Here is a 16,890-nt window from a genome sequence, read left to right on the forward strand (position 1 = left end):
CAGTTTTGTAAAGTGACTTTCACGGGGAAAGACTCACCTGCAGATATGTCCCAGGGTGTCAGTTGGGTAGGATGCATTAGCCTTGTACTAAATAGGTACAAAGCATAGTCTCAAAAATTTCTTCAGCTACAGTCAATGTCATTGCTGCCTGAGAGTGTCTCAGTTGCTTAGGCTGCAGAAGTTTGTATGGTAGGTCTACATATGTGGGGTCTGCTCCCTTGAGAATGAGGGAACTGGCTATGCTATTATGGGTAGGGAACCAGGATCATCTGTAATCTGGGGAAAGTGCAGGGCTGGTTGGTCAGCCAGCATCACTTCTCAGGTTCTGCCCCCTTGAGGACAGGATTCCAGGCTTGTCTTGACTCTGGGGAAGCAAGGGGCTGGTCAGCCAGCAGCTCAGCTTATATGCTGGTTGCTTCCCTTGAAATTTTGCTTTTTAGTGTAGTTAATTTTCTTTGCAGCAAATATAGTAAACCTAGGTAATATTTTTGAGGCTAAAAGCTGTGATTTATTAATCTGGGTATCTTCAGTGAATAGCACAATGTGTAGTACATAGTAGATGCTCAATTAATATTTACTCAATCTGAATCTCTTAGGAGTATTTGAGGTTTATTACAGGATCTAATAGCTGTTCTATTTTGGTATTTCAGTTATTTTCTTTCACTTCTCTCTTGCTGTTTAATTTCCTTTTTTTCTTTTTCTTTTTAATTTTCCTTTGCCTTCCTGCTTTCTTTATTGAGATATATATCACTCTTTCTTTGTCTGATCAGCTAACTTTAAAAGTATATCTAATTTTACCTTACAAGATGTTATAAACATCAATAATACTCTTTCTAACTAAACTGTTAACTGTAGATGTACATTTAGAGTAGAGACAAGTTTTCATTTCCCTTTTCTCAATCTACCTGTACATTGATTTTCTAAAAAATTGATTACTAGACCTTGTACCCATGGCTGGAATATGAATTTAGTTCAATGTTCTGAAACCTCTTTGTGCTCCTCTTCTATTTTTTGAGACAAGGTTTCTCTATGTTGCTCAGACTGGTCTCCAACTCCTGAGCTCAAACAGTCCTCCTGCCTTAGTCTCCCAGAATAGCTGGAACTACAGGGGGACACCATCGTTCTCTCTTCCCTTCTTTTAACTTTTATAATTTAAGTTTTAACAATTATGCTTATTATTCTTATAAACAAGAAGCCTTTTATAGATATGTTTTCTTACATATTTTATTTTTTAACATATTATTATGTTATGATTTTCACTAATTATTTCCAATAATATTCCCAGTTGAGAATGTCTTTGAAATGTATCTTTCAATGGTTTGGCTAGTGTATCTAGTATAATTTTGTAGAGAAAAAATAATTGATTAGTAAATGTTTAAAGATGTTTCAGACCTGAAAATAGGAGTTTTATCCAAGTAATGATATATGAATACAAAGAAATGATTTTTATGCAATTAATAAATTAATATTTATGAAGCTGCAGCTTTCTTTCTTGTTTGGGTATCTGGAATTATTTGTTTCCTTGTAATTTAAAAATGTTTTGAGGTCATGTGTTTCAGTCACTTCCCAGTATTTCAGGAAAATGTGTTCAAGAACCCACAAAATAAATGAAGGAGACTTCATTTTGAGTCTTGTTTTCATTATTGATATGTGACTAAGGATGTATCTATTTAATTTTTATTCTCCCTATCTATAAGAGTAAACTTATGGTGACTGACCTCTTCTTTTTCACTTGTGATATTCTATGTTTTCTGCAATGTACACCCCATGTACCTTTTTGATTTATGGCTTCAAATTTTTGGGTTCTACTATTGTATTTTGATGATTGATTTTGTGCTTTTGTGCTATTGTTGTGTCTTAAGAAATTCCCTTTTTCAAAGTAGATTGGATTTCTCTGCTCTGTTCTCTAGATCCTCATTTTACTTAATACCTTCTTAGTTCTTCATAATTTTAGATATATTTTCATGTTAATCTTGAGTTGTTTTGGTTTCTGCATTCTCGTTGGGAAAGATAATTTAACAATTAACATTTTCTAGTATCTCATTACTTTGGTATTTGTGTTGCTAAGTTTTCATGAGACACATATCATCTTCAGCTTCCTCATTTTTCCACAAACTACAATTTTTATATTGACACTAAAAAATTTTAATGATATTTAAGGAGAAGAGTGCTACTCTGTTGAATTCCTGTAATCATGGGAAAATTTTTTCCTCTCACATTCTTAAATGTGGTTGCTATCCCTTTCTAGTATACCCCCAAAACAAAACAGTGTTTAATATTCAAAACTGATCATGCAGAGAGAATGCCTGCTACAGAACCTAGAAATCTTTGATCATATATTTCAGTTAAGGTAGTTAGTGATTCTCAGTAGTGTTCAGTACATGGATGCTGGGAACAGTGTCAGATACTGATTTGCGCATCATCAGACATAGTCCCTGAAACTCAGTAGACTCTGTATATATGTACTGAATGAAGAAGTGACTGCATTCTGCAAAATATTAGCAATCTCTTATATAATATTCCTTATAAATTATAAAATTCCCTATAAGTAATTATATGTTGCAAAGATATAATAATCATTTTAATCCTTATAACAGATAAGAAAGCAGGGCCCTGTTGTGGAAATATTTTAGAAAATTTAATTTGTGTAGTAGGATTTTATTTTTATTGTAGCATTTCTCAGAGCCGTTAATATTCATTATTAACTTCTGAGATGTGGATATCGCTTGCAGCCGTTCCCAAACTTATTTGCCAATGAGTTCCATTTATTTTTTGAAAGCCTAATTCCATGTCTAGAAGAACTCTAGTTTCCTTCAGAACAAGTGTGGCTCCACTCAACCTCCAGACTTAACTTACCGAATAATCTTTTAATTTAAACTCCATAGAAAGATTCTTTTTACAAACATACTAGAGATTATTTTGACTTCTCACAATTTTTTCCCATCAAGATGGTAATAAGTTGTCATTGTTGTTCATGCTGTATAATGATTTGGATTAATATTTCTTTTAGGCAAGCTACCAGAGACAATACAGGGATGAGACTCTGTCCCAGAGTGCTGTGCAGGTGTTGGTAGGTGCAGCAGGAAGTGTTGGTGAGAAGAAGGGAGAGTAAGTATATTGTCAAGAGATGGCTTCTATTCTAAGCCACTGCATTTAGGAAATTACCCAAGTGAGTTTTCTTGTTTTTGTCTGGTAACTTGGCTTCCTCTCGTATTACATGGGCAAGTTGCTGCCTTCCCTGCACCCCACCCTCAAGGCAAACCACCGATTTTCGATTTTCGGTATCCCAAACTTGCTGCATTCATTCATTCCTCTGTGATTTTGAACAAGCTGTTTCTTCTGACTGATACTTTCTTTTGTTCTTATCCTCCTCCTGCCAAAAGTTAAGCTGTTGTAAACAACTCTTCCTTTTAGACAAGTTGAATGCCAGACTAAGTCAGGGTGAAGTCTTCCTTAATCCCTCCAGGCACATCTTCCCCAATGCATGGGAAACACTTCATCATTCTCTCTTAATATTCAGCATACATTTGTAATCTTGTAGTGATTTCTTTAGATAAAGGGCTCCAAAATAAGCAGTGAGTTCCTCAAAGTCAGTGTTTTGGGGAATACACTCAGATCATCCCCTATGGAGGAATGCCAGATCTATGATTGGGCAAAGAGAGGGGTTAAATTGCGATGCAATTGCAACAATGTCCACCCAAAACCCAGGCATACCTTCTAGTTCCAGACAACGTCCTGAAGACACCAAAATTCCCTGTTTAAATTGTCCTAAGCTTATTTCCAGAGTCTACTTGGCCCTCTACTCCTGGTCCATCATCCCATGAGCAAACTGGGCCTTTGGTGTGCATACCCCTAAACCTGAAGGATATGCCAGCCTTGTGTTAAGTCACGCATACAACCTTGTGGTATACTGAAGGATAAAGTTAGACATTAGAAAAGGAGCAGCCAGAAATCAGGGCATACAGTATTTGCATTTCAAGTACAGACTTTCAAAGTAACAAAGAGTTTCATTTTAAGCGAAGTTGTACAAATCATGATGACATTATATGTATCATGATAGGAAGATGAAATATATCTTACTTAAAATTTTGTTTCCTTTGTTTATAATGCTTGAATATTTTCCTCTATGGTACCAGGGTCTCTGTCCTTTTGATCCAGGCCTTCCAATGCTTTAGGTGACCTAGAAATTCAGGGGAGTTGAAAGAGAGGGCTGGGAAAATGTGATCAATTCAAAAAAATACTATGCATATTTTAAAGAAGGTGCACATTGTACAATGGAAGTTTTAATAAATGACACAATGAAAAGCAACATTAATATATTGTCCAGGAGATGTTAATATAAAAATCAAGCAATAGGTGGGGAGTGGTGGCTCATGCCTGTAATCTCATCACTTTGGGAGGCTGAGTCAGGTGGATCACCTGAAGTCAGGAGTTTGAGACCAGCCTGACCAATATGGTGAAACCTTGTCTCTACTAAAAATACAAAAAAATTAGCCAGGCGTGGTGCATGAGCCTGTGGTTTCAGCTACTCAGGAGGCTGAGACAGGAGAATTGCTTGAACCCCATAGGTGGAGGTTGCAGTGAGCTGAGATCACACCACTGCATTCCAGCCTGGGTGACAGGGCAAGACTTTGTCTCAAAAAATAAAAATAAAACGACATAGAGCAATTCAGCCCACTGCCTTAATTTTTTTTTCTCTTTAAATGTTTCACAAACGCTGAAGCAACATATTGCCTATGAAGACCTAGAGCAAATGGACACAAAGAGAAGGTTAACAGTGGGCAGAGGGGCAAAGGGTTCAAAGGACTCTTAGTGGACAATGCAGGCAACTCTGGAAAATATTACATTTTTATTCACACATGTAAGAAATATAGATTAAATACCAGTATGTGCAATGCTGTATATTACCAATATATGCCAAGCACTGTGGGAAATATTATTAATATTAGCAAAATGGTATTCCTGCTCCTAGAGAACTTTCTATTGGTTATACTTATATTCAGTTCTTGCTTCTTTGCTGAGCTGCCTTGGAGTTGATTTTGTCACTTGCTAGTTATTCTTATCAATGCCTCATGTGTCGGGGTGACCCATGGCAAGAAAAACAAGTCTAAGAAAAGTACCAGGACCTATGCTAAGTGCTTATATAATTGCCTAAAAAATAATACTTTGAGCACATAGTTTATTTGTATTGAGTGTTATAGCAGGTACAGTTTTAAATACCTTACATGTATTAACCTATTTTACCTTAGAAAAATTCTATGAGATAGATGCTGTTATTATCTTTACGATGCAGGTTAGGAAAGTAAGTCAAAGAGAAATTAAATAATTTACACAAGGTCATTTGACCAATAAATTACAGGTTGGGATTCAAAGCCAACTTGCCTCATTATCCAGTTAAGTAGATTATACTGTTTTCTTAAATCAGGTCTAAACAGTAAACATGTTGATGTGAAATAGGAATTTGAGAGCCTGAATTACTTACAGTTTGTGCTGTTAAATGTCACACATGATAGATATCACAATAAGACTATATTAAATGCCCATTTCTGTGGGTCCAGGGGGCCTCTTATTTATTATCTCTGTGGTAACACCTACCACATTTTACTGCAATTGGTATTTACATGTTTTATCCCACTAGTCTGCTGGAGCCTTGAGGGCAAACCAGTATTTCTTTATGGTTTATCTGCAGCATTTTATAGCCATAGATGTTCAATAAATATTTTTCAATTATGAATGAATCAAGTCATATAAACATTCAACAATTTCCATTTATCATGTATTATACTGAATTATAGATAATTGAATGACTATTTTCAATTACATTGGTATCCCTGTAGTTAAAAAAAAAAAAAAGTACAAGTTTTAAATTAAGAACATTATACTTCATAGAAAGGGCAAGGTTTACCTTTGAACTTAGATGTCCAATGCCCTTCCACTAAGCAACATTATAAGGTAGGGACTCAGACCCAAGGGCAGAACCTTATTCACTTTCTGATCATGATGATCAAAGTATCTGGTCAGCAGCAGGTAAATTCCTTGAAAATCCAAGGAGATTGGCTAAACAAGACACAATCATATACACAGATAAAAGCTGTCTCAATAAAAAAAAGCCAGCAGAAATCTACAGAAAAATTGAGACAAGTACTACCAAAATGACATTGAACTTTTGTGACCAGTGACTTCTCTAAGTTACCATTTTAACTTATTTTTAGTTATTCTAAACCTTACTATCTGCTTTGAAAGTCAAAACAAAGAGATAGGAAGATGTGTGATAGGCACTGGATGCTTTTTACTTGCTTTCCCATTTAATTGTCTCAGCCTACCATTGATATTTTATCCTGAGATTTTGTAGATAAGCAAGCAAGTTAATTAGGTAATTTGTTCATTGCCACACCAGGCAATGGGAAATCTAACATGAAAACCCAGATGTCTGAATTCCAAATACTTGAAACATAGTATGTTTTCTCTCCCTGGACCTTGAAATCTCTATTATTTTCAACCGTTTTTCTCCAATTTTTAATACTCTCTGTTCAGAAAGTGAGCACTACAATCTAACTTCATGAACTATGCCTGTGAAAATGTCTTAATCCAGTCATTATGGCACAAAATAGTCTTTCTGCTTTCTGACATTACTACATTAAACTTATCTCAAAATGTTTAAAGCATGTATAAAGATTTCTCTCTTTTTTTTTAGATATATGAGTCTTGAGACAATAAGGAATTATTCTGAAAGCAAAAAAACACTTACCTTTACTAGAAAACTACTGCTCAATTGGGTGTATAATACTAGAAAGGAACAAGGGATCCCATCAAGGTAAGTGCTTTGAACTGTGTAAGAAATGCTATTATATTCACTTGAAATTCCCTATTTCTGTTAAAATTGTATCCTGAATATTTAGGAAAATATTTCGAGGAATTTTACAGCTCAATTTTTAAAAATTTTGCATATTTTGCTGGGCACGGTGGCTCAAGCCTGTAATCCCAGCACTTTGGGAGGCCGAGGCGGGTGGATCACAAAATCAAGAGATCGAGACCATCCTGGTCAACATGGTGAAACCCTGTCTCTACTAAAAATACAAAAAATTAGCTGGGCCTGGTGGTGCGTGCCTGTAATCCCAGCTACTCAGGAGGCTGAGGCAGGAGAATTGACTGAACCCAGGAGGCAGAGGTTGCGGTGAGCCGAGATTGCGCCATTGCACTCCAGCCTGGGTAACAAGAGCGAAACTCCGTCTCAAAAAAAAAAAAAAAAAAAAAAAAATTTGCATATTTTATTATTTGAGAAACGGCCTTAGAAAATGCTCATAAACATAAAGAAAACAAACATTCTGTGTTAACAAATGCTATTATATTCACTTGAAATTCCCTATTTCTGTTAAAATGGTATCCTGAATATTTCGCAAAATATTTTGAGAAATTTTACAACTCGATTTTTTAAAACAAAATTTGCGTATTTTATTATTTCAGAAACGGCCTTAGAAAATGCTGATAAACATACTTAAAGTGAGAAAACAAACATAATCTGTGTGAACAAACTGACTTTTTATACATGTTACTAAATCAGCCATCACACTCACCACAAGTTTTGGAATCACCATATGTTGTTAGAGTTTTCTTAAAAATCAAAGGAGATTATGGCATAATCTAAGGAGAAAATGATCTGGCCAATATCCACTGTAAACCTTAGCTACATCTTTTTAATTTTTTATTGTTTAGAAAAAAAAGTTTTTTCCTATCGTTACAGTTGATTTAAAGCCTTGAAGTGGGTGGTACCCACCTCAGAGCAGACTGATGAGTGTAATAGGGTATAAACTGCTGCAGAATGTTTATTAGAAATGTGAGGGTCAGCCACCACCCTAAGTTTCTTATGTACATGCATGAAGTTATTTAAAGAATAAAAAAGATAGGAATAATATCCTGTTTTTGAGGTAAATTTCACATACATAAATTAACCATTAACCATTTTAAAGTATGTAATTCAGTGTTATTTACTAGTCCAAAAGTAAACTGGGTATTCATTAAGCAGTCATTCCCCATTTTCCCTTTCTGCCCTTTCCTGGAAAGCACCAGTCTGTTTCCTGTCCCTGTGAATTTACTTAATTCAAATGTTTGACATAAATAAAAACATCACCATGTAGCCTTATGTTTCTGGCTTCTTTCACTTAGCATAATGTTTTCATCTACATAGTAGAATGTATTAGTAGCATAAGGGTCATCCTCTTTATAGCATGTATCAGTATGTGATTCCTATTTAAGGTTGAATAATATTCCATGGTAAATATGCCACTTTTTTTTTTTTTTTGAGACGGAGTTTCGCTCTTGTTACCCAGGCTGGAGTGCAATGGCGCGATCTCGGCTCACCGCAACCTCCGCCTCCTGGGTTCAGGCAATTCTCCTGCCTCAGCCTCCTGAGTAGCTGGGATTACAAGCACACGCCACCATGCCCAGCTAATTTTTTGTATTTTTAGTAGAGACGGGGTTTCACCAAGTTGACCAGGATGGTCTCGATCTCTCGACCTTGTGATCCATCTGCCTCGGCCTCCCAAAGTGCTGGGATTACAAGCTTGAGCCACGGCGCCCGGCCTTTTTTTTTTTTTTTTTTTGAGACACAGTTTCACTCTTGTTACCCAGGCTGGAGTGCAATGGCGCGATCTCGGCTCACTGCAACCTCTGCCTCCTGGGTTCAGGCAATTCTCCTGCCTCAGCCTCCTGAGTAGCTGAGATTACAGGCACGTGCCACCATGCCCAGCTAATTTTTTGTATTTTTAGTAGAGACGAGGTTTCACCATGTTGACCAGGATGGTCTCGATCTCTCGACCTCGTGATCCACCCGCCTCGGCCTCCCAAAGTGCTGGGATTACAAGCTTGAGCCATCGCGCCCGGCCTAATATGCCACATTTTATTTATCCATTCAGATGATGGACATTTGAGTTGTTTCTACCTTTTGGCTATTATATATAGTGCTGCCATGAACATTCATGTGCAAGTTTTTATTTGAATACCTGCTTCCTATTCTTTTAGGCATATCCCAGGGGTAAAATTACAGGACTGTATGGTAATTCTATATTTAGTTTCTTGAGTAACCACCAAGTTGTTTTCCACAGCTGGTATATAATTTTGATACCAGGAAGTATAAGTCCTTCAACTTTTTCAAGATTGTTGTAACTAGTTCTGGTCCCTTAAAATTCCATCATCTAAATTTTAGATTATCTTGTCTCTGTCTGCAAAATAAAAAGGTCATTGAGATTCTTATAGGATTGAATTTAATCTGGAGATTTCTTTGGGTAGCATTGTCATATTATCAATATTAAGCCTTCCAAACTATGAACATGGAATGTCTTCCTATTTATTTGAACCTTTAACTTATTTTGATAATGTCTTGTTTTCATCATGCTATCCACAAATAGACATCATTTTACGTCTTCCTTTTCAATTTGAATTTCTTTTTTTTTCTTAGATTCAATAGAAAGGAATATAGCTAGTGACAAAATAAATGAGATCAGTGACTGCAAATTTAACCATAAACTTAAGCCAAGTTAACCCCCAGTGCCATGGTGTGCCAAACATGGTTTTGCTGCTGTAAGAAAAGGGCAGAAGGGTTGCCACAAAGTTAACAAAGCTTACACACGCTGCAGCTCCTATCACAGGGGAGCTGCCAGAGGCCTTGGAGGGTCCTGACAATGTGAGCACAGATTATATATTACTGCATTCATAATTTCATCATCTTTTTTTCTAATGGGACCCAAAATTGTAAAAGCTTCTGGGCTGTGGCATAGATCTACCTCTGAGAATGAGAAAATGATCTGCTATATACCCAGTCTTCAATCAGCAATTAATTAATCATTGCAATTTGAATTTTAACAAAAATAGTGTATTATTATACTACTTTAATAATTAAAAATAGAATCAAAATTTAAAAAATTAAAAGTAAATTCTCTTATCTACATTTCTACTCTCCATCATACTGAGTTTGGAAGCTATTTTTCAAAGCATATACATTAATTTAAATTTTGTGATAAAATTTGGATTCATGCATTCCACTATCATGCATCCTAGTCTTTGATCCCAGTTTTATACCTTAAAAAGAGATGAATCTCATGATACATTGTTAAAAGAGAAAAAAGCAGGTGACATAAAAATGTGTGTCATATGATTTCTTTTATATTTAAGGACAATTATTTTATAAACATAAGAAGTTGGAATAAAATATTCAAACTGATAGTAGTATTCATCTCTGAAAATTGGACTTATCAAAAGGTGGAAAGGATTCTCTTTATTTTAAAAAATATATTTCCAGTTTGAATTTTCCTTCTGTTATACCAAAAGTATTTATATTAAAAGTGAAAAGAAAAAGTGAATGAGATTTAAGGAAGGAAAGAAAGAAAAAGGAGAAACTAGACTCAAGACAGAGGAGGATCAGTGGAGGAAATTCAAAGGACAGTATCTGAAGCAGGATGCCAGAATGTGTTAGCTTAGTGGTGGCTGCTTTCAGAATTAAGGAGGGCTCTGCAGCTGTTGATAATTAAAACAGAAGTGAGTATATACGAAAATCATTTAATGTAAACCTTTTATCAGATAAAATTGTCTTTTTGTTTTACAGATACTTCTTTTTTCATATATGCCATAAAATAGTATTTACTGAGGAATTTGAGTATATTGGATACCTTGTGGTACTAACGAATATATTTCCTATTGTAATCTCTTGGATATCCTGGTTAAATGAAATCTACAGCAGAGAATTAAAACTCAGTAACTACTCTTTTCTTACATATTATATTCTAGAGGCACTACTTAAGGTAATCTAAAATTTATGTGTGTGTGAAAGTGTTTTATGTCTGACAGGATTTCCAAGCCTTGTTTTTCAACATTAGCAACAGTTTTCTGAAAGAGTGTATGAATTTTTTCCTCAATTCTCCAAACTTTAATTTTTGAAAGGAATTTTTAGGGCAACTCAACAGATAATATGTATACTTGAAGTACTGATTTGTGTTTCCACAAATAAATTTTAAAATTGTCTGTGTTCAAGGGACACAAAGTGAGTTTAAAAGGTATTGGCAATGTTCTTAGTCTTAGCAAGGTGGTAAGTACTTGAATGTTCATTTTATTATTTTTATACTGGATAGATATTTTTATATCTATCTAGCATAATAGAGTACAATGGGGACAGAAGGAGTTTCTTATGCAGAATAGTAGGGTCAGAAAAAGAAGGTTTTCAAGGGAAAGAGATCCTTGGGTTGAATTTTGAATAATGTGTAGGAGCCAAAAAAGAGAATGAGTTCATAGCATAATAAACAACAGGAGGAAGGGAAAACATAGAAGCAACACCATGACACATGTAAGGAACACCACTCCCAGTGACTGAAGCTCAGGAATGGGTTGGTCAGAGTGGAGATTGGTGAGATGGTAAATATGTTTTCAGAATATGGAAAATGAGGGAGGAGACAAAGATATGAATTAAATAATAAAGGGCAGGCCATGCTGTCTCATCGACTTTCCTGACATCAACTGTTATTCATAGTCTAATGACTCCCAAATTCACGTCCATAGCTCAAATTTTATCCAGAGCCTTAGATCACATAGGCAGCTGCTGACTGGATCCCTCTGGCAAAATACCGTGCAAACATCCCAAGCAGCATAGTGAAAGGAAATGTGTCTTCTGTAATCCTACTCTCCCTTCAGAATTTCACTGGAAACCCAGCTTCCCAAGTTGAAATCTACAGTCATCTTTGAAACCTCCCACTCTCTTAGCTTTAATAGGTTTCAAGAAACCATTTTGAAGTATACAGAAGGACTGACTGTATGAACTATCACAAAATAGTAGGTATTTTGAATATTTTTTCCCTTGGAATAGATGCTTCACTATTTTAGCCATTGCACTTCAAATTAGTATGATCATTTATTCATATAAATATATATTTTAACATATCTAAATTCAAATAATTATTTTAACAAGAAAGATGTTATGACATTAAACACTATAGACACCACAATTGTGACTATTCGTCACAATTCTGGAAAGTTTAAAAAGTATTTGTTCCAGTTTTATAAATTTAGCAGATCAGTTAATTGTTAGATAGTAGTTAAGTGAGATAAAATATGTGGGTACAAATACTGGATCTAAAATATTCACATGTATTTCACTTTAACTAATAAAATGAACTCCTTCTATATTTGTATTCTACTAGAAATGTCATATTTAACTAGAAACCTGCCTCAACTGTCTTCAGTTGGCATTCAGCTAGCCCTGAACAAAATTGCCAGAAAACCTTTTCCAATTGTTGATTCAAGGCAATGAAATCTGTTTTCAGAATTCAGACTAAGTTATGGTATTAATGCCTTCAAATTAATGTAGTGAACATAAAGAAACAGAAGGAACTATGTATTCTACCTGGTTTTATGCCTAGCAGTAGGAGAATTGTAAGTGCTTCAATTTTATTATTTTCTTTTGAGTTGCTTCTAAAAAACTACCCTTTTTAGGGATTCTAAAAGGATGTTGTCTGAATCAACAAACATTCTAGTTGTCCTTACTGGATCTCTAGATATATGAGGCAGAAAATAGGGGGGAAATGTAATATACCTTTTATAAAAATGGCAAAAGCAATTTCTCAGCTGGCAACTATCTGATTTAAAAGACTGTCAAATTAGTGGACCTGTGTAGAATCATCCTAAAAAGCTATTCTACCTCTAATGTAGGAATATATGATTATGAAATAAAACATACATAGAGAACTTCTGATATGAATTTATTTCAGTCTTTATGTGTTGATAAAGCCTTGTTAGCTCTACAAATATATTCACTGAGATAAAGAAAACGGTTGGTGCAATTGCACAGGTAATTCTGACAAAAAAATTTACTTCTACTTAGATTTTCGTAAAAATTTTTTTCTTATAAATATAAGAAAAAATAACTTATTCTGCGTTATCCCAGAATAAAATTATACAAGTAAATTTAGTGAAGAAAGCATAATCTTTGATAAATTTTAAATCTTTAACTACTTTAATAAAAACTTTGCCTACATGTGTCACAACAAACATAAACTAATTTTGTCTTGATTACTCAGAATCATCATTTTGGATATAAATTATAAAATACTAAAAAATAGAATACAACCTCTAGGATTTTTATGGCATTTAAGGCTATTTGTTTTCAATTAGAAGACTCTGCCATACTTTATTTTTTTTGAATTTGCCTTTCTATTGTTGCTACTTTTTACCGGTGTTATTATGTATATCTGTTTCTTTTCATCTATACCTGTGCTTTAAACCCATTCCTAAATTAATAGTCCTAATCCTTTACTACAGGATAAATCTGATGGACTTGTTTGTTTGATTTTGGTTTCCTGAGGATATTTCATACACGTGGAGTAGTTAAGAGAAAAACGTAACATGATGTTTAAATTATTGTGGAAAATGGTGTAGTAAAAGCAGAAACAAACATGATAATGTAATTTCCTTTTAAATCAACAGATAGCAGCAATGAGGAAGGATTTTTTTTCACATGCCTGGAACCTGTTTGAATCAGCATTTACATTAATTGGCATCTTAGATATAATACTTGATGAAATAGACACCACTAAGTATATTTCTGATGTGACTCGAGCAAAGGTCTTTATAAAAGTTGTTCTGTTTCTTCGTATACTACGCATTTTCAAGGTAAAGAACAAGTCAGTCGTTCAATTTCCAATTCCTACTGCTTGTTTCATAAAACATAGACTAAAATCAGTTTACTAGTTTTATGGCTGCCATTTTCTGTTGGGCTAGTGTTTATATTTTAAATTTTAGCTCCCTTGACAAATTAAGTTTTATAACATTTTATATTATAAGCATCCAAATTATATTAGGAATTTGTTTAGCATATGAAAGTATGGGAATACTTATTACAACTTTTCCTTTAAATAGAAAAGGAAATTCTATATTCATGTAAGTATAAGTTATACTTAATTACATAATTCTATATTAATGTAAGTATAAGTTAACCTCCATGAGAAATTCTATATTAATGTAAGTATAAGTTAACCTCCAAGTAATGTTTATGTTTATATTTATTTGGGAAATAAAAGATGGAAGTTAATAAAACAACCATGCAAACTATAGGGACAAAGAAAATAGCCTACATTTATACAAATCAAGGAAAAATACAATTAGTATTATAGAAATATCGTTTCAAAAATAACCTTTGGGCCGGGCGCGGTGGCTAAAGCCTGTAATCCCAGCACTTTGGGAGGCCGAGGCGGGTGGATCACGAGGTCAAGAGATCGAGACCATCCTGGTCAACATGGTGAAACCCCGTCTCTACTAAAAATACAAAAAATTAGCTGGGCATGGTGGCACATGCCTGTAATCCCAGCTACTCAGGAGGCTGAGGCAGGAGAATTGCCTGAACCCGGGAGGCGGAGGTTGCGGTGAGCCGAGATCGCGCCATTGCACTCCATCCTGGGTAACAAGAGTGAAACTCCGTCTCAAAAAAACAAACAAACAAACAAACAAAAAATAACCTTTGATTGTCTAATAACACTTTTCTATAATAAATATTATGGGTGATTTTTTCTTTTTCTTTTTCTTTTTTTTTTTCTGAGACGGAGTTTCGCTCTTGTTACCCAGGCTGGAGTGCAATGGTGTGATCTTGGCTCACCGCAACCTCGGCCTCCCGGGTTCAGGCAATTCTCCTGCCTCAGCCTCCTGAGTAGCTGGGATTACAGGCACGCGCCACGATGCCCAGCTAATTTTTTGTATTTTTAGTAGAGACGGGGTTTCACCATGTTGACCAGGATGGTCTCGATCTCTTGACCTTGTGATCCACCCACCTCGGCCTCCCAAAGTGCTGGGATTACAGGCTTGAGCCACCTCGCCGGGCTGGTAGAGATACAGTTAAATAAAACATAATTCATATGAGATAAAACTCATAGAATCTTTACATTTAGATCTTTCTTACACATGTAAGGAATAATTTAAAATATTTTTGCTACTGAGAAGTGTAAATCAACTAAGTCAAAGAGTACATAACTAATAGCCTGCTCTTTCAGTATTCTAAGGGACCGTAAGTAGTGCTAGAGTGTAATATGACCTGAGGAAGGCAAGTCTAATGTATTCCACTGATTAATTCTTTCTAATAGGAAGGTATACAGAGCCTAACGAATAGTTTAGATAAAGAAACCATAAGCCACGTAAGAAAAGTTTGTTGATATATTCAGGAAACTCTGAACTATGGTCTTATGTTAAATCACAGGTCCTTGGAATATGAAGATGAATTAGATATTGTCTGTTCCCTTGGAAAGCTTATTGTAGAAGAGAAATCACAAGCAATCTAGAGATTCCAATGTTATATGGTAGGATAAGTGCAAAACAGGAGTATACACAGAATGCTGGTGAGATAGAAAGGACTTCCTGTATTACATGATACTTGAGCTGAATCTTGAAAGATGAGTGTAAACCCTTTGGAATTAGTGGCAGGTAGTTGGCAGGTAGAGTATGGAGGTTGTAGAACATAGATTCAAAAAACAAAGGGGTTGGTAAACTCTGCAGAAGCTAGGGGACCGTACAATGGTAGCCAGTAACCTGGAGACTTCAACCCTCAGCAAAGAAACATGGAGAAGAGAGTTAATTTTGGAGTTTAAAAGGCAGTATGGTTTTGGTGGTTTCTCACCTGACCAGACCGTCTAGTAGGAAGTGTTATAGGAGATTTAGCATGCAAAAATGACAGTAATTTAGTCATTGTATGACCTAAGCACAGAAGATTAAATGTGTTGTTTTTTAAGAATTTAAACTAGCTGGAAATAGCATCCAATTCTCTATAAAGAAAATAAGTGAAGAATAAAGTAACAAATTTCACATAGGTGCCCCCAGATTATTAGTTACAGGGAAATAGCTGCAGTCATGAAGTTATAAAAACACCACTAATAAAATAACCAAGAGTTTTCACAGGTCATTGTAGTTATCTTTGAGTGTACTTAATTTTTTATTACTAAATATTTTGATTAAACTAATCAACATATCATAAAATATTTGTAAAATGTATATTAATGGTAGTTCTGCTTAATTCAGCTCATAGCACCAAGGTTGCTGCAGATAATAGATAAAAGAATGAGTCATCAGCTGACCTTTTGGTATGCAATACTAAAAGGGTATGTCCAAGGCGAAGCAGACATAATGACTATAATTGATCAGATTACAAGTTCTAAACAGATTAAACAGGTAAGAAAACCTTAAATACTAAGAAAAGAGTTTATTCATCGCTTCTCGGCCTTTTGGCTAAGATCAAGTGTAAAGGGTTTCCTCAGTCCTCAGTTGCCCTCATCCATAGTGTTCTCTGTTCATATATGCAAATGTCTTTGACTCTTGGTTTGCTAATTAATATTTTTAAAAACTTAAACTAAGCTACATTGAAATTACTCAAATGCCTTCTTCTGAAATGACCTGTGCCATATTAGTGAGTTACAAGGCACCTTTCTGTCTTTGTGGAGGCTATCAGGAAACCCATGTGCAGTAGTCAGCTTTCTCCCAGTGTAAGCTCTAAGATCTGTCAGGCTATAGATGTGTAAAATAGGAAGTATTGGAAGGTGAGAAGTGAAGGCAGGGTGGAGAAAACAGGGCTTCCTCGTAATGCCCACAAGATTCTTTCATCTCTATCCTTGTTTTCTACACATTAAACAGTAAAGGAAATAAAAACAAGTGATTTGGCAAATAGAAGTAAAGAAAACAATAATTAAAATAGAGAGGAAACCTTGATTGATTTTGTCATTATGCAAATGAGAAAAATGAGGCCAAGAGAGGTTAAATGGTTGTGCCCAAAGTTCCATAGCTAGTAAGCAGCAAAGACAATTCTAAGGCCTAAATTCTATATATTATTTTAACTTTTTAGATTGAGACAGATTAATACTTATATGTGCCCACGAG

At 35.1% G+C, this 16,890-nt stretch overlaps 1 protein-coding gene across 1 annotated transcript in view; it reads left to right on the plus strand.

Moving 5' to 3' along the window:
• Positions 1-16,890, plus strand: part of SLC9C1 (solute carrier family 9 member C1) — a 96,229-nt gene that overhangs the window by 58,579 nt on the left and 20,760 nt on the right. The window contains exons 12-16 of the mRNA XM_039477172.2: positions 3,011-3,108; positions 6,695-6,814; positions 10,598-10,793; positions 13,465-13,650; positions 16,039-16,188. Of these exons, the coding sequence (XP_039333106.2) occupies positions 3,011-3,108; positions 6,695-6,814; positions 10,598-10,793; positions 13,465-13,650; positions 16,039-16,188 (750 nt within the window). The remainder of the gene's footprint in view (positions 1-3,010; positions 3,109-6,694; positions 6,815-10,597; positions 10,794-13,464; positions 13,651-16,038; positions 16,189-16,890) is intronic.

The sequence above is a fragment of the Saimiri boliviensis genome, chromosome 8, assembly GCF_048565385.1.
Source record: "Saimiri boliviensis isolate mSaiBol1 chromosome 8, mSaiBol1.pri, whole genome shotgun sequence".
Classification (NCBI taxonomy): Eukaryota; Metazoa; Chordata; class Mammalia; order Primates; family Cebidae; genus Saimiri; species Saimiri boliviensis.